The following is a 19,252-nucleotide window of genomic DNA, read 5'->3' as shown; positions in this document are numbered from 1 at the left end:
TTCTCTACTCTTTTTGACAAAAGAGTAATGTCGACACTTTTGGAGTAGGTTCCGAAATTCATAAATTGCACTGCCTCATTGAGAAGACTTGTGTACAATACGAGAAACCTGGATTTTCCTTGCCGAGCGATCTGCACTTATACGCCAACATTGTCCAAAGCATTACCAGTGGAAACTTAGCTAATATATGTAATTTTGTATATTCATATCCCATAAGTTTATCTTATTGTTTGTTTCCCTAAAATAAAATAAAATAAAATAAAATAAAATAAAATAAAATAAAATAAAATAAAATAAAATAAAATAAAATAAAATAAAATAAAATAAAATAAAATAAAATAAAATAAAATAAAATAAAATAAAATAAAATAAAATAAAATAAAATAAAATAAAATAAAATAAAAATTATATTGTACAGAGCCAATACATAGCTTATATAAAACGAGCTATCCTAGGGGTTACATTCGAAATTTAAATAGATGACTAGATGGATTTTCCTATTTCGATGAAACATTAATATCTATTACAAAGTCTTTTAATACCCAGCTGAAAGTAATTTTAATAAAGATAGTATAAACAGAAATACAATTTAAAGAATGTGAAAATGCTTTCACGCGCACTGTAAATTTAATCACAATTTCCTAACAGCACACTGACAGCATTATTTCACGATAGAAACGCCTTTAAGTTAAAAAATTGTCTTACGTACATACATATATTAGCCAATATATAGACATATCTTAACTATTTTTTATTTTCGTTTCTTATTCCTATAATAGTTTATATAATTAATAATCAGCAATTATAAAAAATGGGGAAAGTAGTAAAAGTAGGCACCAGTTCTCAAAAACCAAAAATAATATATAAACAACAAACTAAGTACAATATATCCTGCAATTACATCAAAAAACATAAAAAACAACCTTACAATCAATAACAATTAAGAGTACATTTTTATAAACAATCAATTAATGTACGAAAAAACATCTTTTTATTAGATATAAATAATTCAATTGATATGCAATTATTAATTATAATAATTTTTTTTAAGAATTTAATAAATTAGTTAAGCATAAGATCAAAGTCGCTCAGCGTGCTATGGAAAGGGCTATCTATGCTCGGCGTTTCTTTGAGGGATCGCATCAGAAAGGAGGTGATCCGTCAAAGAACCAAAGTCATCGACATAGCCCACCGGATTAGTAAGCTGAAGTGGCAGTGGGCTGGTCATATTTGTAGAACCGACAACCGTTGGGGAAAACGTGTTCTACAGTGGAGACCGCGTCTCGGCAAACGTAGTGTAGGACGTCCTCAGGCACGGTGGAGTGACGATATACGCAGGAGGCAGGAGCTGGATGCGAGTAGCCCGAGAAAGACCACAGTGGCGTGCACTTGGAGAGGCCTATGTCCAACAGTGGACAAAAACGGGCTGATGATGATGATGATGAAGATTTATACAGAGTATAAAATTTTAAATTAGTGTTATTCATTCGAACACTTGACTAATAAATCTGTTTAATTTTAATGTAATTGCACAACTGCAGTAAGACTTTTAATTCCGGCGGTCATTGTCAGCCAAAAAGCTAAGCTGTCAGAATATTTACCCATAATATAAGTCATACAAGCTTATTGTTTAAAAAAAATTTGGCCTTTGCTCCTACTAACTTGATCGCTTGGGTTTATTATTATTTGTTACTTAGCGCCTATTATTTATTATTTAAAACGATATACCTACTTGAAGTTAGTATGTGTTGCAAGAATAATGAAACAATGTTGCTGTGTAATAAATAAATGTATAAAAAATAAAATAGAACTTCCTAAAACTAAATGATTAATACCAAATTAGGAATTACTGGTGCATGTAGATTGTTATTTATTTTTAATCGCTTTTCACCTTGTAGTTGTACTAAAAGCTATTAACTAAGAACATCATAATTATATTATATTTTGTTGTATAGTATTAGATTATAATTATGACTTAATATGCTGCCTTTCAGGTCTTTCTTTCGGTCAAATGTCATAACAACTTCTATGATAATATACACTTCGTGATAAAGATAACCTTTGACAACAACTATTTTGAATATATTATTATATTAGTTTTTATGATAGAGCATAAAATAAAGTTCGGAAGCATCATTTTGAAAAATATAACAAGATGAGCCGCAATTTGAAAGCATTAATTGGGCCGAGCATTCTTAATGCTGATTTATCTCAACTATACGAAGAATCTCAAAAGTTACTTGATAACGGCGCCGATTATTTACATTTAGATGTCATGGATGGACACTTTGTACCTAATTTAACATTTGGTCACCCAATAGTTAAGTGTCTTCGAAGCAAAATTAAGGATGCTTTCTTTGAAACTCATATGATGGTGTCTAAGCCTGAGCAGGTAAAAAGTCTATAAAATTATTGACCAACCCCGTATTGGCACCGGTATTATTTAAGAAATTTATAAAATATATTTTATTAAACCATATTGCACACAGGAATTACACAACTTTTTTTTTTTTTCAATTAAATCATTGTTTTTGGTGCAATGATATTCTAATAAACAGATATGTTATACCCATACTAAACAACAGAAAAAAGTGTGCCGCGCCGGGGACTGTTTATTTTTGTGTATTTTACATTTCGTTACAAGTAAAAAGGATATTTTGATAAAAACAATAGGTAAAAGGGATAACTAGATGTTTTAATTACGCAAAACATATTACTACATAATTATGATGTATTATAATGTATTACAGGCATAATTAGGATGAAAACGACTAAAAGCAAACGTCCCAATTAGGACGTTTTCTCGTCTTCACTTTTTGTGCGTTAATGACATATCTGTTTACTAGAACATCATTCTTTTGGTGATTAAATTTTACAACTTTTGTATTGGAGGTTATCTCCAGAGCATGAGCTGAGAGAGAGCCTTTTATCATAATATAGATTACTTATTTATATCTTAAAAAAAGCTTCCAATTCAAATTTACTCCAGAATACCATAAAATAAGGTATTGTTAATGATTCCAGTGGATAGTACCCATGGCTGATGCAGGAGTAAATCAATATACTTTTCATATCGAACCAGTGAATAATGTAGAAGATGTATGCAGAAAAATAAAGGAAAATGGAATGAAGGTATATTAATATTTTTAATCTATGAGGAACAAGTTTTCTTTTTCTCTTTTTTTAACATTTCATTTCTCAGCATATTTGACCATAATAAAATAAATAACAAAAAAAATTTTTTTGTAGGTAGGAGTGGCAATAAAACCAGGTACAGATGTAGCAGAAGTAGAAAAGTATATATCTATATCTGACATGGTGTTAATTATGACAGTAGAGCCTGGTTTTGGAGGGCAGAAATTTATGGCAGATCAAATGGAGAAAGTCAAATACCTAAGAGAACATTATCCACTCCTAAATATTGAAGTTGATGGTGGTGTTGGTCCAACAACTATAAGCTGTTGTGCCGATGTAAGTACATTTAAATAAATTTCTTCTTTCTGTGAATTCCTAATTACTTTTAACAATGAAGTAAAACTGGCCTTTATGAAGTAAAGAAATTGGATATTAAATTGCAAATTTAATTATATATGGCATAATCTAAACATTACTTTTTACTATTTATCTTTAAAAAAAGTAAAAAAAATTAATATTTAGACTGATAAGAAAAAAGTAGTTAATTATTCTTTAGCATCCTTTAAATATATGTTCAAATTCCCTTTTAACATTTATTATTATATTAAGTTTTTATTTTTATTCTCCATTAAATTACATTTATTTTTTATAGGCTGGTGCAAATATGATAGTATCTGGTACAGCTGTCATAAAAGCACAGGATCAAGCTTCAACTATTAAATTAATGCGAGACACTGTTCAACAAGCAATTGGAAAAAAAATATGATAAATTTGAATTGTATAAATGATTTTATTACCAGCAAGGTAAATAAAGTAGGAAATAAAGGCTAATGGTAATTTTAGGGGTACACATTCCTTGTAGTATTTGTCTTCCATATATTTTTTTACATTTATAAAAACTAAAATAAAAGAATCATATGGTTTTATAAGGTGTTTTAGTCAAATCTGCTTAATTCTAATTTGTTCCCATCACTAAAATTCTCATTTTTTGGGAATGTAGAGCTAACAGCTATCCCACTCTCCTTGAAGATCATTGGCTCATGTATAGGTTTCAATTTTGTTCTAAGGCTGGACATGGCTATGAGTATAGCTTCTTCTGTTCGAATTGTTCTTGAACCCTGATTGGGCAGTACATTGACATAATGATTAAATAGCAAGCTAGTTTCTTCAACTTGTAATTGCTCATCACTCTCAAGAGCTGCTTCTATACCATGCAAACCTCCAAACACAATTAAAGCATGATTGTATTTGACTTCATTTGCTGGTAAATCATCTATAGGTGTACCTTTATCGGATGTTCCTATAGTTAAATCATACCTGTAACATGTTTAAAGCATTGTTAATGAGACCAGCATTGATTTATGTAAAGCTAGAATATAAAGCCATAATTTTTATAAATTGATGTATTTAAGTTCAACTATCATATAATCTACATACCCATCTTTATGGGGGCAAAGTGTAAAGACTTGGCTGAGGCTATTAGCTATTCTTACTGTGTACCCCCAGTACACACCAGTTTCTGCTCTTGGTGATGTTAAACTAACAATTTTCCCCTTCATTTTCTTACTTCCTTCTGAAGTTGGTAGCATTTTTACTGTAACTCTAATACCAGGATTTAATAACTTGTCTGTAGAAACATCTTGTAATAATCCCACATTGACTTGGGAACCTTTCCCAGGTTTTACTTTTTTATTCATTGTTATCCCTTCCCTAAAATTAAGAAAATTTTATTTATTATATATACATAACTGTCATGGTATACTATCATAAAGTTATTCATCTATTAATATATTTAAGCCACAAGCCACCTCTTTGATACAAAGTGGGGGCTAAAACAATTCTTCACAAAAGCGAAACAAACTTATTGTCAAAAGTAGAGTAATAGTTAATTCTAGAATAACGAAAAATATTTATATAATACCTAAATTTAAAGTCATTTGACATGCGTAAATGATGCGGAGCATCTAATGGATTAAGTAGGCCTGCAAATTCTAAATCTTTATGAATTGGAAAGAAGTGTTTTCTTAAATATTGAGGACATTCTAAATATTGTAATATCCTTGCTAATTGTACGCAACTCTTTCGTGCAATTTTGACTCCATCAATATCTTCTAATTTTGACTTTTTTGTATCTAACTTATCTCCAACATCGTCGTATACTATAATTTCATCTACACAGAAAACACAAGCAGCTCGTGCAATCTGACCCGCCAAATATGTTCGTAATTCCGCCGATTGAGCATTTTCTAATATAGATCCTGGCACTGCTATGCTGACGGTAGAAATTTCAGCATTTTGCTTTTCTCTTTTTATTTCCTCTTTACTTTGTAATTCAGCCTCTTTCTCAATAGCTAACCGCTTCTCTCTTTTCACAATTTTTTCCTCATTTCTTTGACGCTTTAGAGCTTTTCGCTCTTGATTTATTTCCCGCCAACTTTTACCAGCTGGTTTTATTGATTCTATAGGTAGAGACATAAGAGTTTCTTTAATTTGCTTTTAAATAACAAATTCATGTGTTGGAAATAACACGTGAATGAAGTGTCAAACTATGCATTAGGTATAGCTTCAAGCTTGTACCAAAAGTCAAAGTCAAACTTGTAACTATATCATAGACCAATGACATTCCATACATGTATGAAATGTCATTGTCATAGACCACAAATTGCAAGTATTGAGATTTACTTTAGAAAAAGTCAATCCAGTTACATTGATAAAGTCTAAAGTAATATTGTAATTGTATAGAGACGATGCAATAATAATATTAACAAGAAATATATAAAATTACAATCTTCTTATCTCATAATATGGAATGCATCCCTTATAAAATCATAAGATACTAACTAACAAATAAAAAAATCATATAAATTATCTTCTAAAAATTAAAGTACTAAAAAAATTATCAAATATTTTAAAGAAATACATTGACAAAAATGAATTTATATTATTAAACGAATAATTTAGACATCGGCTTATAAATAAACAACTCACAGCATGACATTTCTTGACATGAATTTTTGCATGTGATCTACATGTGGATTTTGGTTACCGGATTGTAGATTTAATTCACACCAGTCACCAATTGTGTTTTTCTGTATAAAGTGTTTGAGTTTAAAAGTTTACGTCTAAAAGTTTATTTTTAAACTTTTACTTACATTTCGTAAGCATAACTATCAATTACTGGTAAGTAAAATGTTTATATTATTATTTACTTGAATAAAAGTAACGATAGGAGTATTTATTTTTTACTTTATTTAGAGGATATACTGACTGATTTTGAAGGTCATTCTCTTGGGAAAATAGTTCAAAGCTCTGAAATAATGTCTAGTCAATCCTTTTGAAGACTGTAAACAAAGCTCTCTTACAAAGTCCGTAATAATTTTCGGACATATCCTAAAATATGCAACTTTTATAATACAACTACCATTATTTTTGTATAAACACTCTCTCATTATATTGTATCATCTCAATCATTATATTGTTACAAACACTCAAATTTTACGAACCGAAATGAAATTTATATATTTCTATATTTTATTTATTCTATAAATTGTCTTTTATTTGTATTTTACTTGAGTTGTTTTTGCTAATTGAAAACGTCAACTTTTACAATTACTGTGGTACACTTAAATCATTTGTTCATCTAATCATTCAATCATTTCAAACTAAGTCCAATTTACGAGAATGGTAGTGATAGTATTATAATGAAATTTTGCTAAGTCTGTCTTAATTAACTTTCCCGATGCCAATATTTGTTATTATCAGTATAAATTATGACACTTTTTGTGTGACGTGATATTGCAACCACTGCTTAGGACATTCCATTGTCAGAACTGTAAAGGATTCATAACAATTTTTGTGTGCCTACTCAAGTAAAGATTATTTTAATTTGCTTTTGATTTTATTGTGTAATTGTAAGATTTCTTGTTGCACATTTGATGATCATCATGACCATCTTGTAGTCTAGTCAATGTGCCTTCCGTTTTGTGGGAGTTTTGGATCCATCCATACATGGCAAATGCTTTAATGCCATTTTTTATTTTTATTTATTTTTTATTTTATGGTATAGGTTAGCGGACGAGCATTTGGGCCACCTGATGGTAAGTGGTCACCATCACCCATAGACAATGAAGCTGTAAGAAATATTAACTATTCCTTACATCGTCAATGTGCCACCAACCTTGGGAACTAAGATGTTATGTCCCTTGTGCATGTAGTTACACTGGCTCACTCACCCTTCAAACCAGAACAATACTGAGTACTGTTATGTGGCTGTAGAATAACTGGTGATTGGGTGGTACCTACCCAGACGGGCTTGCACAAAGCCCTACCACCAAGTAAATTGTTGGTTAGCAAGAACAAATAGACCAAAAGTTATAATAATGGTGGTTTTAAAAACCAATATTGTACCTTCTTATAATCTATTCTAAGTTCCCGTTGAATTTTTAAAAAACTTACATTTTGAATGTTGTCCAATTTTAGAAGTAAAAGGTTACATAAGTAAGTAATAAATGTGCATGAATTAAGAACTAAAATTATTGTTTTATTTTTTGTATTAATAATTTATTATAGTATTATATTGGACAGTGTTTTGGACTAGAGATTATTTTAAGATAATCTTGAAATAAGTTTGAATAGCATATGTAGTATGATAATTTTTCCTCTGAATTAAATCGACAACAGAATCAATTCTATTGTAACTCAATTAAATATTTATTTTATTAAAATACAAATACAGAGAATGTTATTATTGCTTTGCTTTTATGATAGTATAAAAGACGTAAATCGGCGGCAAAGTGCGTCTTTTAATGTTTGCATAAACAAGACCATTATTTATTTCGTCAGTAAAATAATTTGGTCAAAATATATATATGTTACTTAGTATTTTTTTATTTTTGCCTAATCAAGAACTATGCATGTTTGAAAAGCGAGTTTCTAATTAGAAGTCTAGAATATACTTTTTTAATTAACGTTGTATGTTAATTACGTTCAATATTTTAAAGATATAATCGAAATTAATCAGATTTAAACTTCCTTAAAGCAAAAAAAATTAAAAGAAGCAATTATAAATCAATACAATGACTATTTTTAAATTTTTAATGTGATATTAACCTCGAACCTCGGGTGGTGCGGATGTCATTTTCTTCCACATTTCTGTTTACTGACAGGCAATTTCAAATCATGTTCTTTGTTAAAATTCCGACCAATAATTGGTGGGAACTTACGATAATACAAATTTCTTACCACGAATAAATTTCTTACCAGCTAACAAATTTTATTACGCGTTTTATTTTTTTGTATTTGGTTGGAGCAAAAAATAACCATAAAAAAAAAGAAAAAGATAAATCAAATTAAAGATGTAATTGAAAAATATAGGAGTATGTGTTGTTATTTATGTGTAAATTGTGAATCTCAATTTACTGAACCCTACTCATCAGGGCTGATAGATGAATAGATATATATATTTGCCATAAGGCACACATTTTACGTAATAAAATCGGAGTTAAATTATAATTTGGACTAAATCGAATACCAATCGCTTCGCTGTGGATTTGTTGGATCATTTTATGATTATTGTCGTATAAACGATCGCCCGAGTGTTACCTGTGTTCTTTAGTTCGAACACCTACATCATATCATCATCATTCGATATAAAACATTATGTAGTTTGTAACGAAAAAGTAAAAATAATTAAATAATTCTTAACTTGTTTATTTAGTTAGTAGTGTTTTCTTATAAGATAATTTTACATCATTATTTTCATCATACGAATCTTATATGCGATAGGGTTGTCAAAATATTATTATATCATATTTTTAAAATGTTCGTATTTATCTAGCTAGTAGGTTAAAAATTAAATAACAATCTGTTAATTCTGTTATGTACGACTACTGCATCTAATTGCAGGCTTCCTCTACATATGGACAAGGCTTAGACCCTTTTCCATCACACTACTCTAATGCGGATTGATTGATACTCATGATACTTTCATCCAACGTCAAGTACAACTATGTTATGAACTCAAATTCAGCATTTGATAATTCAGACGTGTGTTGGTTTGAATTTACAGTTTTCGGCTATGGTTCATATTTTGGATGATATACTTCGTAGCTTATTGTTGTATTGTAGATGTTTGAGTGTTTAGAAAGTGTAACAGTTAAAAGAATATTTAGCCCATTCTATTAATAGAATCAATTTATTTCTTCAGTGTTTCGTTAATGCATTTTAACTTCAGATATGTTGTGGCTATAAAAATATTTCTAAATTAAAGTGAATATTTATAAAATGTGCAACCCTATTACTATTTACCAAACAAGTTATTCTGTTATCAGGACCCCTCTGCTAGGTCAAATTGATACACGGTATTCAAGAACATTGTTCTCACAGTTCAATAATACTATTACGAAGATTCAGTCATGGCGGTCAATGGAAAATTAGGTATGATATTTTTCTTATTAATTTTTTTTTAAATATTTCGAATAAAATTTTCAATCATAACATTAAATTTGTTGATGTAGAAAAATATAATCTTCCTGAATATAAACATAGGTATACATTTGGATAATCTGTATTAAGATTAAGTCCTCTATTGTAAATGCTAATAATGTTACCTTGGTCTCAAAATTATGGGACCCAAGTTTATTTTATATTTTAATATCTTAGAGATTTAATGTGTATTAACCAAATTGATCAAAACGCCAACAAATATATTAAAATTAAAATATTTTTACAGCTCTCCTCAGTGTATCAGATAAAACAGGCTTGATACCTTTGGCGAAATGTCTCTCCGAAATCGGCCTTGGTTTAGTTGGCAGTGGAGGTACAGCTTCAGCTCTTCGCAATGCTGGTTTTAAAGTTCAAGATGTGTCCGATATCACTGGAGCTCCAGAAATGCTCGGAGGACGTGTCAAGTCTCTTCACCCAGCTGTTCATGCTGGAATATTATCAAGGTAATATTCCAATGGCATTTATTTCCATTTGAAATTAGGAAAGAACATATTTAAAGGTAAAAGATATAAAGCGGTATAAGCAATAGGATGTTATATACTTCTAATTATCACATTGGGCTTGATATCATTCACTAATAATACAATAAATGATACAAGGATCTAATATAGTACCACAAATTTTCTATTGTTGGTTCTTGTTAACTTATACTTGCTTTGTTATAAAATGTTTGCATTACTTATTTCGATATCGTTAATTAGACTTTTTATACATCCATTTACCTATAAATTTATAATCATTCGAAATACCGTAAATGATAATAATGATCAACGCAAGTTGCAGACTATGCGTTAACCTTAACAAGTTCATATATTTGCTATCTGAATATTAATGAAGCGACATTAAAATGTGTGTATATATATATATTTTTATATCAATATGTATTATGCCCCTATTATTTTAATTGTACACAACTAAATTTCCTTATTCAAATTGTTCCTTTATGGCAGGCTTACAGAATCCGATCAGGCTGATATGAAGCGTCAAAAGTTTGACATGATAAGCGTAGTTGTCTGCAACCTCTACCCGTTTGTTGAGACTGTATCAAAGGCTGACGTCACTATCGCTGATGCTGTAGAGAACATCGACATTGGAGGTGTAACATTACTCAGAGCAGCTGCCAAGAACCACGACAGAGTAACTGTCATTTGTGATCCCACAGATTACGACAAAGTCATTAAGGAATTAAAGGATAGCAATGATCATCAAACTTCATTGGAGACAAGGTTACTAATTTATTAATATACCTTTATAGCCTCTCTCAATAATTATAAATATTCACCCTCCTTCTATATCTTTTCAGACAAAAATTGGCCTTAAAAGCTTTCACGCATACTTCCCAGTATGATGTTCATATTTCTGACTACTTCCGAAAACAATATTCAGCGGGCCAATCACAGCTGACTTTGAGATATGGTAAGAAATATTCAAATATGGAACCTTTTTAAAACGGTTTACAAATAGTTTGCTCGTAATTTTAAAAATAATTAATATAAAACGTACATGCGTTGCGTATGAAATAAAAGACATTATGGTATAATTGTTTAAAGATTATAAATTATAAAACCATGTTAATATCCCATTACTAGGTTGAAGTTTGCACCCTACTCTCCGTCGGAGAAGAAAGTTTGGAGATAATTCCACATTACTCTTGCAACATGGATAATTAAAAACACATGTGGCTTTGATTACTTTAAAAATAAAAAAATAAGGATCACAAATTATGCATATGAAAATTAAAGACAAAATTTTGGAGACATAATCTATCAACTGGTTCAATTTCGTAATTAATTGACCCAGTTTATTTTAAAAATGTCGTGTAAATATATGTAATATTAATATTATTCCAACGTAAGTCTCTGACAAAGTTTTATAGCCTCTCTAATTTTCTAAATTTAATAAATAATAATAATTAAGAAATATGAGACAACATCACATACATTACTCTGATCCCAATGTTAATAGCGAAAGGACTTGTTTTATGGAAAATCAGATGTAACGACTGTACCACAAACACCCAGACCCAAGACCCCGGGACCTCCTCGAGTAGCGTACCCATGAAAAAACATATTTTACAATATTTTAGAGACGAATTAGAAACTTTTATCTAATACGAGATGATAAGTACTATAAAATTCCGATTAAATCCCTAGTCTTCTTTTCCTAAAGAGAGAGTTGCTGAGTTCTTAAATGAAATCCACTAATGAGCTATTCGGTCTATTTGTAATCTTGGCGCTCGATCTTGGCACAATATATGTACAACAATGTTTGTGTATATTAATTACGGCTAAAATAGCAAACCTGCCGAAGATATAGAGGACTGTGCGGGGAAAGGGTGAACGGGAAACATAGAGCAATTACTAGGATGCCCCACATTTTTTTATTACGCTGATCTTGTGGGCATCCTGATCTGTATGCAATAAACCTTGGCCCAAATAAATGTTTATGGCTCAGTTTCACTAATTCAGATGATTGATGCGTGAACACATAGGTTAAGAACGTTAACAATAATAATTTTGTATATATATATATATATATATATATATATATATATATATATATATATATATATACATCCTACAACCTTTTTGGCGTCATGTACGTGGTGCATCATTACGACGTCCCCAAGTTCCCCTTACTGTACTTAACATGTCTTAATGAATACTGCTTAGTTTTTTGATTTCCAGGTCCTTGGGATACGTTGTTTTCCGATAAAAAAAAATTCCACGATATTCGTCTTTCAGTCATGCCCAAACACTTTTGAACCCCTAACCATGATGATACATTTAAGGCATCCTAGATATATTTATCATAATTTATCTATGGCATCGATTATTTAGCGTCCTCACAGGATGGACTGTATTTGGAAGTGCGACGTTGCCAGCTTTAGGTGTGTTGTCTCTTTCTTTTCCTATCGCTGTTCTGTACAAACAGTTCAACGTTTATTTTGTTCCAATATTCGTAAGGCTTATACATATACGGATGTCCGATATATTATAATGTGTAAATACGAATCTTTTGCTTCCTACCTATGATTACGCCGACGACTGTTATCCAGATTTCACGGAGGATCAGCGAAAAACTTGAGCGATTTCAAATTTTTTTATATTAGATTCATATTTGGTTTGCGCAAGTATGATCGTGTCTCTCATTTTCACTCTTAGTACAAGTGGCTCTGCCCATAAAACTTCATCGGAATAATTATGACTTCTCTATCATATTACTTTGTTGTTGCATTTGTTATCTCCTGTGTTTTATTTTTCCTGTATGTCATAAAAATCTACCTACCAAATTTCATATTTCCGATAATAAAATGATAGTATTTATAATAAAATGAAATTACTGGGAACAGTGCTTTCATTTTATACTTGGTAGCATACAGCCTCATAGTACCACCTAAAATAGTATGCTTCAAGATCACGATCGCTCGGCTATTGTACAAGGTTCAATTTTGGGTCCCTTTCTATTTCTGGTATATATAAATGATCTTTCTTTTTATTGTAAAGGTATTTGTAATATAGTGTTGTTTGCTGACGATACTTCACTGATTTTTAGGGTTGACAAGAAAAAACTTACTATGACGATGTGAACGGTGCATTATCACAGATACACAATTGGTTTACAGTAAATAATTTAGTTTTGATTGCTCAAAAAACAAAATGTGTAGTTTTTACCCTACCCAATTTTAGAAAGCATAATTATAAGATATCTTTAAATGGTGATGGTCTTGATGTAGCCGATACTACGGTGTTCTCAGGAATAGAATTGGATTCCAAACTTCAGTGGAGTCCTCATTTATCATCCCTAACAGGAAGACTCAGCTCTGCAACATACGTGCGTTTAGAAAAATTAGACAACTAACTGAGGTTGATCCCGCTCGTCTAGTATATTTTGGTTTTTTCACAGTATTTGTCATATGGCATATTACTTTGAGGTAACGCTGCAGGTATTGAATGTGTCTTTATTTTACAAAAGAGAGCAATCCGGTTTATTTATAATCTTGGAGCTAGATACTCTCTTCGGGATGTTTTTAAAAAAGTAGGAATACTCACTGTTGCGTCTCAGTATATTATTTACAACAATATTATGTATATTCACAGTAACATTGATCACTTTGATAAAATCAGTGATCATCATTGTTTGTGTACTAGAAGTAAGGATAAGCTTATAACACCAAGTTTCCGACTCCGCAAAGTCAATAAATCCTTCTTGGGGCAAGGTATCCGATTCTATAATAAAATTCGGCAGAAATTTTTAACTTTGCCATTTCGTAAATTCAAATCGTTTGTAAAAAATTGGTAAAAAAAGCATATTATTCGAAACAAGATTTTATAGATGATAAAAAAGCGTGGAGGTATCAGTTGACTTCCAAGCTGAATATATTAATTTAAATAATTGTATTTAATTAACATGACTTTGTATTTTTTAAGTGTTGAAAAAGAGTAACTACTGAGTTTTTTGCCAGTTCTTCTCGGTAGAATCTACTTTCCGAAGCGGTGGTAGCTTCACTTAATTGTAAAATGACGATTCAAAAGTGCTTGTTAAAGCCTACTTGAATAAATTTTATTTTGATTTTTGTTTTTTTTTTTATTGAGCCGTCCGTATGCAGCTATTGGGCGTCCGTATAAAGCTATTGGGCGTCCGTATACAGCTATTAGGCGTCCGTATACAGCTATTGGGCGTCCGTATACAGCTATTGGGCGTCCGTATACAGCTATTGGGCGTCCGTATACAGCTATTGGGCGTCCGTATACAGCTATTGGGCGTCCGTATACAGCTATTGGGCGTCCGTATACAGCTATTTGTTTGCCGGTTTGTTTACACCGAATTATAAAAACTACCAATCACAGATAACAGAAGATTTAACAGTACAGATACCAATCACGATTGATATAGATGTTGTACAAACTTTCACCCCCTTTTATCCCCTTAGAGGATGATTTCGTGGATGGAAACTATCCTATCTTCATACCAAATTTAATTTAAAAATAGTTTATCGGATATAGATTCCCGGTACAAACTTCTACTTTCCTTTTTTATCTCGTTAGGGTATAATTTTTTTAGACAAAATTATCCTATGTTCTTCTCTACAATGTCCCCATACTAAATTTCATCTAAATCGGTTCAGCAGCTTAAGCGTGTAAAGATAACAGACAGACTATTATTATTATGAATAATTAATATAAATATTAATTATTGTAATATATTTAAAAAAAACTTCCACGAAATCCTCGGGAATTCATATATTCATTATTAATATATTTTATAAACATTAAATGACTGATGTAAAACAAACAATAATCAAGCACCGAATAGGTATTATGTAACGCGTAAGTAATGAGCGAGATGGCAACGTCGCAATTTTGGACGCCAAATAAGCGAATCCGTAGTCAGGAATTCCCCTACATATACAGTGTGCGATATACGCGCTGCGGCAGCGCCTCACCTGCGCGGTGATTTCTTCGGGAACTTTTCAATATTTTATTGCAACTATTTAGAGCGATTTTTAACTTCCGTCGATTTTTGTACTACGGCTAGCTAGGATGAATAGGACCTCAATGCCACCGGCTAAAAAAGTGGCGTCCGGTATACGGACGCCAAAAGCAGGTGGACGCCAGTTTAAATGCATTTTCGCCTTCAGTGGACGGCCAATTGTTTGCGGGATAAATATATATATATATATATATATATATATATATATATATATATATATATATATATATATATATAGTATTTAACCAGATTTTTTATAATTTTAGGTATGAACCCACATCAAAAGCCTGCCCAAGTTTTCACAACCCACGATCACTTGCCGCTGACCACATTGAATGGATCTCCTGGTTTCATCAATCTTTGCGACGCTCTAAACGCATGGCAATTGGTCCTTGAATTAAAAGAGGCCTTAGGTCTTCCAGCGGCCACCAGCTTCAAACACGTTTCACCCGCTGGAGCGGCTGTCGGTCTTCCTTTGACGAAAGAAGAGGTGAGAATTCTTAACATATAATATCTATGGTATTATTAGTATATTTTTAAAACACTTTATAAGTCAAAATAGATAGCCCATCAAAGCAAACTGTGGCCTGTAACTGCAATTAGAAATTAGATGACGAGGTATTAATTAAGTTTGTACAAATAGGCGGCAGTATGCATGGTGGCAGATCTCCTGCCTCAGCTCAGTCCGCTGGCGTGCGCCTACGCACGCGCGCGAGGCGCAGACCGAATGAGCTCCTTCGGGGACTTCATCGCCATCTCCGACGAGTGCGACGAGATCACCGCCAGGATCATTTCCCGGGAGGTGTCCGACGGAATCGTGGCGCCCGGGTACACCCCCGCCGCGCTAGCGGTGCTCAAAAAGAAAAAGGGTGGCAACTACTGTGTGCTACAGGCAAGTTTTGGCGTAAAAGTAAAAAAAGTAAAGTAGCAGCCTGTAAATTTCCCACTGCTGGGCTAAAGGCCTCCTCTTCCATTAAGGAGAGGGTTTGGAACGTATTCCACCACGCTGTTCCAATGCGGGTTGGTGGAATGCACATGTGGCAGAATTTGGATGAAATTGGACACATGCAGGTTTCCTCACGATGTTTTCCTTCACCGCCGAGCACGAGATGAATTATAAACACAAATTAAGCACATATATATAGCGGTGCTTGCCCGGGTTTGAACCCGCAATCATCGGTTAAGATGCACGTGTTCAAACCACTGGGCCATCTCGGCGTACTTTCTTTTTAAATAAACTATAATTGTCATTTTCATCCTCATGCTTAACCATTTTTATATTTCTAGATGGATCCCAATTATAGACCGGACTTGATTGAGCAGAAGACGATTTTCGGTCTCACCCTCGAACAGAGACGCAACGACGCGAAGATCACATCGGAACTATTCAAAAACATCGTCACCACCAACAAAGATCTGCCCCCGAGTGCCGTGAGGGATCTCATCATCGCAACGATCGCTCTTAAATATACACAGAGTAATTCCGTTTGCTACGCGAGGGATGGGCAGGTCCGTTAAATTGAAATTAAAAAACTAAATTTTATCAAAGTAAAAACCACGCACTTCGTTACAAATACATATATGCATATTTTTCTACACTAATATTATAAAGAGGAAAACTTTGTTTGTTTGGTTGTAATGAATAGGCTCAAAAACTACTGGACCGATTTTAAAAATTCTTTCACCATTCGAAAGCTAAATTAATCCCGCATAACATAGGCTAAATTTTATTTTGAAAAAAAATAGGGTTCCGTAAGATATTTTGGGTTTTTCGGACAAAAAAAGGAAAAAATCTACCAAAAAAGTTGTTTTTTTGCGTATGATACCTAAACTATAAAATATAGAACTATAAAATGTTCTAACTCCGGTCCTTAGAGGGTATAATGGCCTCCGACCCTAAGAACCTCATCAGATTCGTGGCTGATGTTGGTCTGGCACAATAGATCCAAGCGCCGGTTGCAGTAGTTCTTCAAATGTGACCATGCCTCAGCAGTAGGGATATTAGAAGACTGATTATGAACCGTTATCTACGCGGGCGAAGCCGCGGGCGACCGCTAGTTTAATTATAAAACGACGAATGTGAAAGAGTTAGATGAGTGTGTCGCGTGGCAGGTGATCGGCATCGGCGCGGGGCAGCAGTCGCGCATCCACTGCACGCGGCTGGCGGGCGGCAAGGCGGCGCTGTGGTGGACGCGCGCGCACCCGCGCGTGCTGGCCGCCGCCGCGCGCGTGCGCAGCGGCCTCTCGCGCGCCGTGCTGTCCAACGCCATCGACAACTACGTCAACGGCACCATCGGTGAGCTCCGAAACGTTGACCTGATGGCCTGGTGTTTTTTTTTTTATGGTATAGGTTGGCGGACGAGCATATGGGCCACCTGATAGTAAGTGGTCACAATCACCCATAGACAATGACGCTGTGAGAAATATTAACTATTCCTTACATCGTCACTGCGCCACTAACCTTGGGAACTAAGATGTTATGTCCCTTGTGCCTGTAGTTACACTGGCTCACTCACCCTTCAAACCGGAACACAACAATACTGACTACTGTTATTTGGCGGTAGAATAACTATGATGTTTGACACGTTCATGACATGTTAAATATCTAAGGACCTTTTATAAAGATATTTTGAATTGCATAAATGAATGTAACCAGAGTTATGTTTACTTAAATCAAAGTTTTCTGTCTTAGGAACGGATCTGCCCCTAGATCAGTGGAAAAGTTTGTTTGAAGGGGAACCGCCCGCACTTCTGACGGCCGAAGAGAGAGACGAGTGGGTCAAGAAATTGGACAAAGTGGCACTCGCGTCAGATGCGTTTTTCCCCTTCAGAGATAATATCGACAGAGCTGTTCAGGTACACATTTTTGAAATTGTATAAATCATGTCTAAAATATTATCATTATCTCACATTTATAAAAAAAGATCGATTAATTACTAAAACAAACTGTTAAGTTAATAATAATATTCATGTTTACTACTAATCCAGTCATTGTAGAACTTTATATGATTTTAGATTTGTAAATGTTATTTTCATTTCAGTGTGGTGTGGAATACATCGGAAGTCCGTCGGGATCGAACAATGACAAGGAAGTAATTGATGCTTGCAATGAACACAAAATTGTACTTGCTCATACAAACCTCAGACTTTTCCATCATTAAAGTATTTAACTTCATATCATTAGTATTGTAAGAAAAAATATTGTTTTCATAGAATTTTTACAAAATAATTATAAATATAAAAATAAGAAATTAAGAAACAATTACAAATACTTATGTAAAAGACTATATAAAACATTCCTCAATGTGCCTTATATTCAAATAAATATAAAATACTATATGATTTATATATATATTTAATAAAGTTGATCTGAAATACGTTTTAATTTATTTTTCGTTTTTAATTATAAACAATCATTTATAAAAAAAAAAATCGGTATTGTTATATTATTGATCTAGTATAAGTAATGTTTAATTGAGTTAAAAAATGTTATTTTGTTGTTTTATTACAGACTACAGTTGTAAGCCAAAACAATATAACCTTTGACTTTATCTACTGATAAATACGAACATTTTCTTGTGACGTCGAACACTCTTACATAGGTAGGTATAGGAACACGAAAACCATTAATAAAATAACTATTTTAAAATTGTATTTGTGTTCCTACAATAAAAATCAATATTATTGCTGTGGAGAAAACAGTTACTAAGTTATATTTAATAGGGTAATTTTTTTAAGAAATATAAGTAGGTGTCCAAACACCTACTTATATTTCTTAAAAAATATACACCAAAAAGAAATTGCGGCAAAACTGTAAAAATAGAAAAAAAATGTATAAACTTTTGTTGAAGTCGGTTAATAACTACTTACTTTAAGATTACTGACTGTAAGATGTAAAGTCTATTCAAGAGCCAAATAAACAACATTTGGCATCGAAGTAACTCAATATCATTGATCGAGACCTAAAACAATCTTTGATATTCATTCTATGTACTGACGAAGCTGTTATCAGAATTTATGAAGTAAAATTAAGCTACATATAAAAAGATTAGTGGAATAATATCGCATTATAAATAAAGATGTATTAGTTAGGAACGGTTAGTAGTGCATACACGTCATA

At 32.5% G+C, this 19,252-nt stretch overlaps 3 protein-coding genes across 3 annotated transcripts; 2 read left to right on the top strand and 1 right to left on the bottom strand.

Annotated features, from left to right (window-relative positions):
• Nucleotides 1-2,018: 2,018 nt before the first annotated feature.
• Nucleotides 2,019-4,061, top strand: LOC124532372 (ribulose-phosphate 3-epimerase). The gene is made up of 4 exons (XM_047107262.1): nucleotides 2,019-2,392; nucleotides 3,025-3,132; nucleotides 3,250-3,471; nucleotides 3,788-4,061. The coding sequence occupies exons 1-4, from the start codon at nucleotides 2,156-2,158 to the stop codon at nucleotides 3,899-3,901; spliced, it is 681 nt and encodes a 226-aa protein (XP_046963218.1). The 5' UTR covers nucleotides 2,019-2,155; the 3' UTR covers nucleotides 3,902-4,061.
• LOC124532371 (putative methyltransferase C9orf114) lies at nucleotides 4,054-5,710 on the bottom strand. Its single transcript, XM_047107261.1, has 3 exons — nucleotides 5,057-5,710; nucleotides 4,573-4,845; nucleotides 4,054-4,452 (listed from the first exon to the last, which is right to left on the bottom strand). The coding sequence occupies exons 1-3, from the start codon at nucleotides 5,608-5,610 to the stop codon at nucleotides 4,071-4,073; spliced, it is 1,209 nt and encodes a 402-aa protein (XP_046963217.1). The 5' UTR covers nucleotides 5,611-5,710; the 3' UTR covers nucleotides 4,054-4,070.
• A 479-nt stretch (nucleotides 5,711-6,189) lies between these two features.
• On the top strand, nucleotides 6,190-18,515 carry LOC124532374 (bifunctional purine biosynthesis protein ATIC). Its single transcript, XM_047107269.1, has 11 exons — nucleotides 6,190-6,315; nucleotides 9,465-9,570; nucleotides 9,866-10,082; nucleotides 10,590-10,865; nucleotides 10,943-11,055; nucleotides 15,399-15,622; nucleotides 15,776-16,024; nucleotides 16,420-16,641; nucleotides 17,245-17,428; nucleotides 17,825-17,988; nucleotides 18,174-18,515. The coding sequence occupies exons 2-11, from the start codon at nucleotides 9,549-9,551 to the stop codon at nucleotides 18,291-18,293; spliced, it is 1,791 nt and encodes a 596-aa protein (XP_046963225.1). The 5' UTR covers nucleotides 6,190-6,315; nucleotides 9,465-9,548; the 3' UTR covers nucleotides 18,294-18,515.
• Nucleotides 18,516-19,252: the final 737 nt, after the last annotated feature.

The sequence above is a fragment of the Vanessa cardui genome, chromosome 9 (assembly GCF_905220365.1).
Source record: "Vanessa cardui chromosome 9, ilVanCard2.1, whole genome shotgun sequence".
NCBI lineage: Eukaryota > Metazoa > Arthropoda > Insecta > Lepidoptera > Nymphalidae > Vanessa > Vanessa cardui.
Note: the sequence above shows the minus strand (reverse complement) of the source record. Positions and strands in the feature narration are given on the sequence as shown.

What these genes read in the sequence shown, in the direction of transcription:
- LOC124532372 (XM_047107262.1), top strand. Translation starts at nt 2,156, where the DNA reads ATGAGCCGCAATTTGAAAGCATTAATTGGGCCGAGCATTCTTAATGCT. An exon ending in TGGTGTCTAAGCCTGAGCAG is followed by an intron (nt 2,393 to 3,024) that starts GTAAAAAGTCTA and finishes TAATGATTCCAG; the next exon opens with TGGATAGTACCCATGGCTGA. An exon ending in TAAAGGAAAATGGAATGAAG is followed by an intron (nt 3,133 to 3,249) that starts GTATATTAATAT and finishes ATTTTTTTGTAG; the next exon opens with GTAGGAGTGGCAATAAAACC.
- LOC124532371 (XM_047107261.1), bottom strand. Translation starts at nt 5,610, where the DNA reads ATGTCTCTACCTATAGAATCAATAAAACCAGCTGGTAAAAGTTGGCGG. An exon ending in TCAAATGACTTTAAATTTAG is followed by an intron (nt 4,846 to 5,056) that starts GTATTATATAAA and finishes TCTTAATTTTAG; the next exon opens with GGAAGGGATAACAATGAATA. An exon ending in CTTTGCCCCCATAAAGATGG is followed by an intron (nt 4,453 to 4,572) that starts GTATGTAGATTA and finishes AACATGTTACAG; the next exon opens with GTATGATTTAACTATAGGAA.
- LOC124532374 (XM_047107269.1), top strand. Translation starts at nt 9,549, where the DNA reads ATGGCGGTCAATGGAAAATTAG. An exon ending in CATGCTGGAATATTATCAAG is followed by an intron (nt 10,083 to 10,589) that starts GTAATATTCCAA and finishes CCTTTATGGCAG; the next exon opens with GCTTACAGAATCCGATCAGG. An exon ending in GCAACTACTGTGTGCTACAG is followed by an intron (nt 16,025 to 16,419) that starts GCAAGTTTTGGC and finishes TTATATTTCTAG; the next exon opens with ATGGATCCCAATTATAGACC.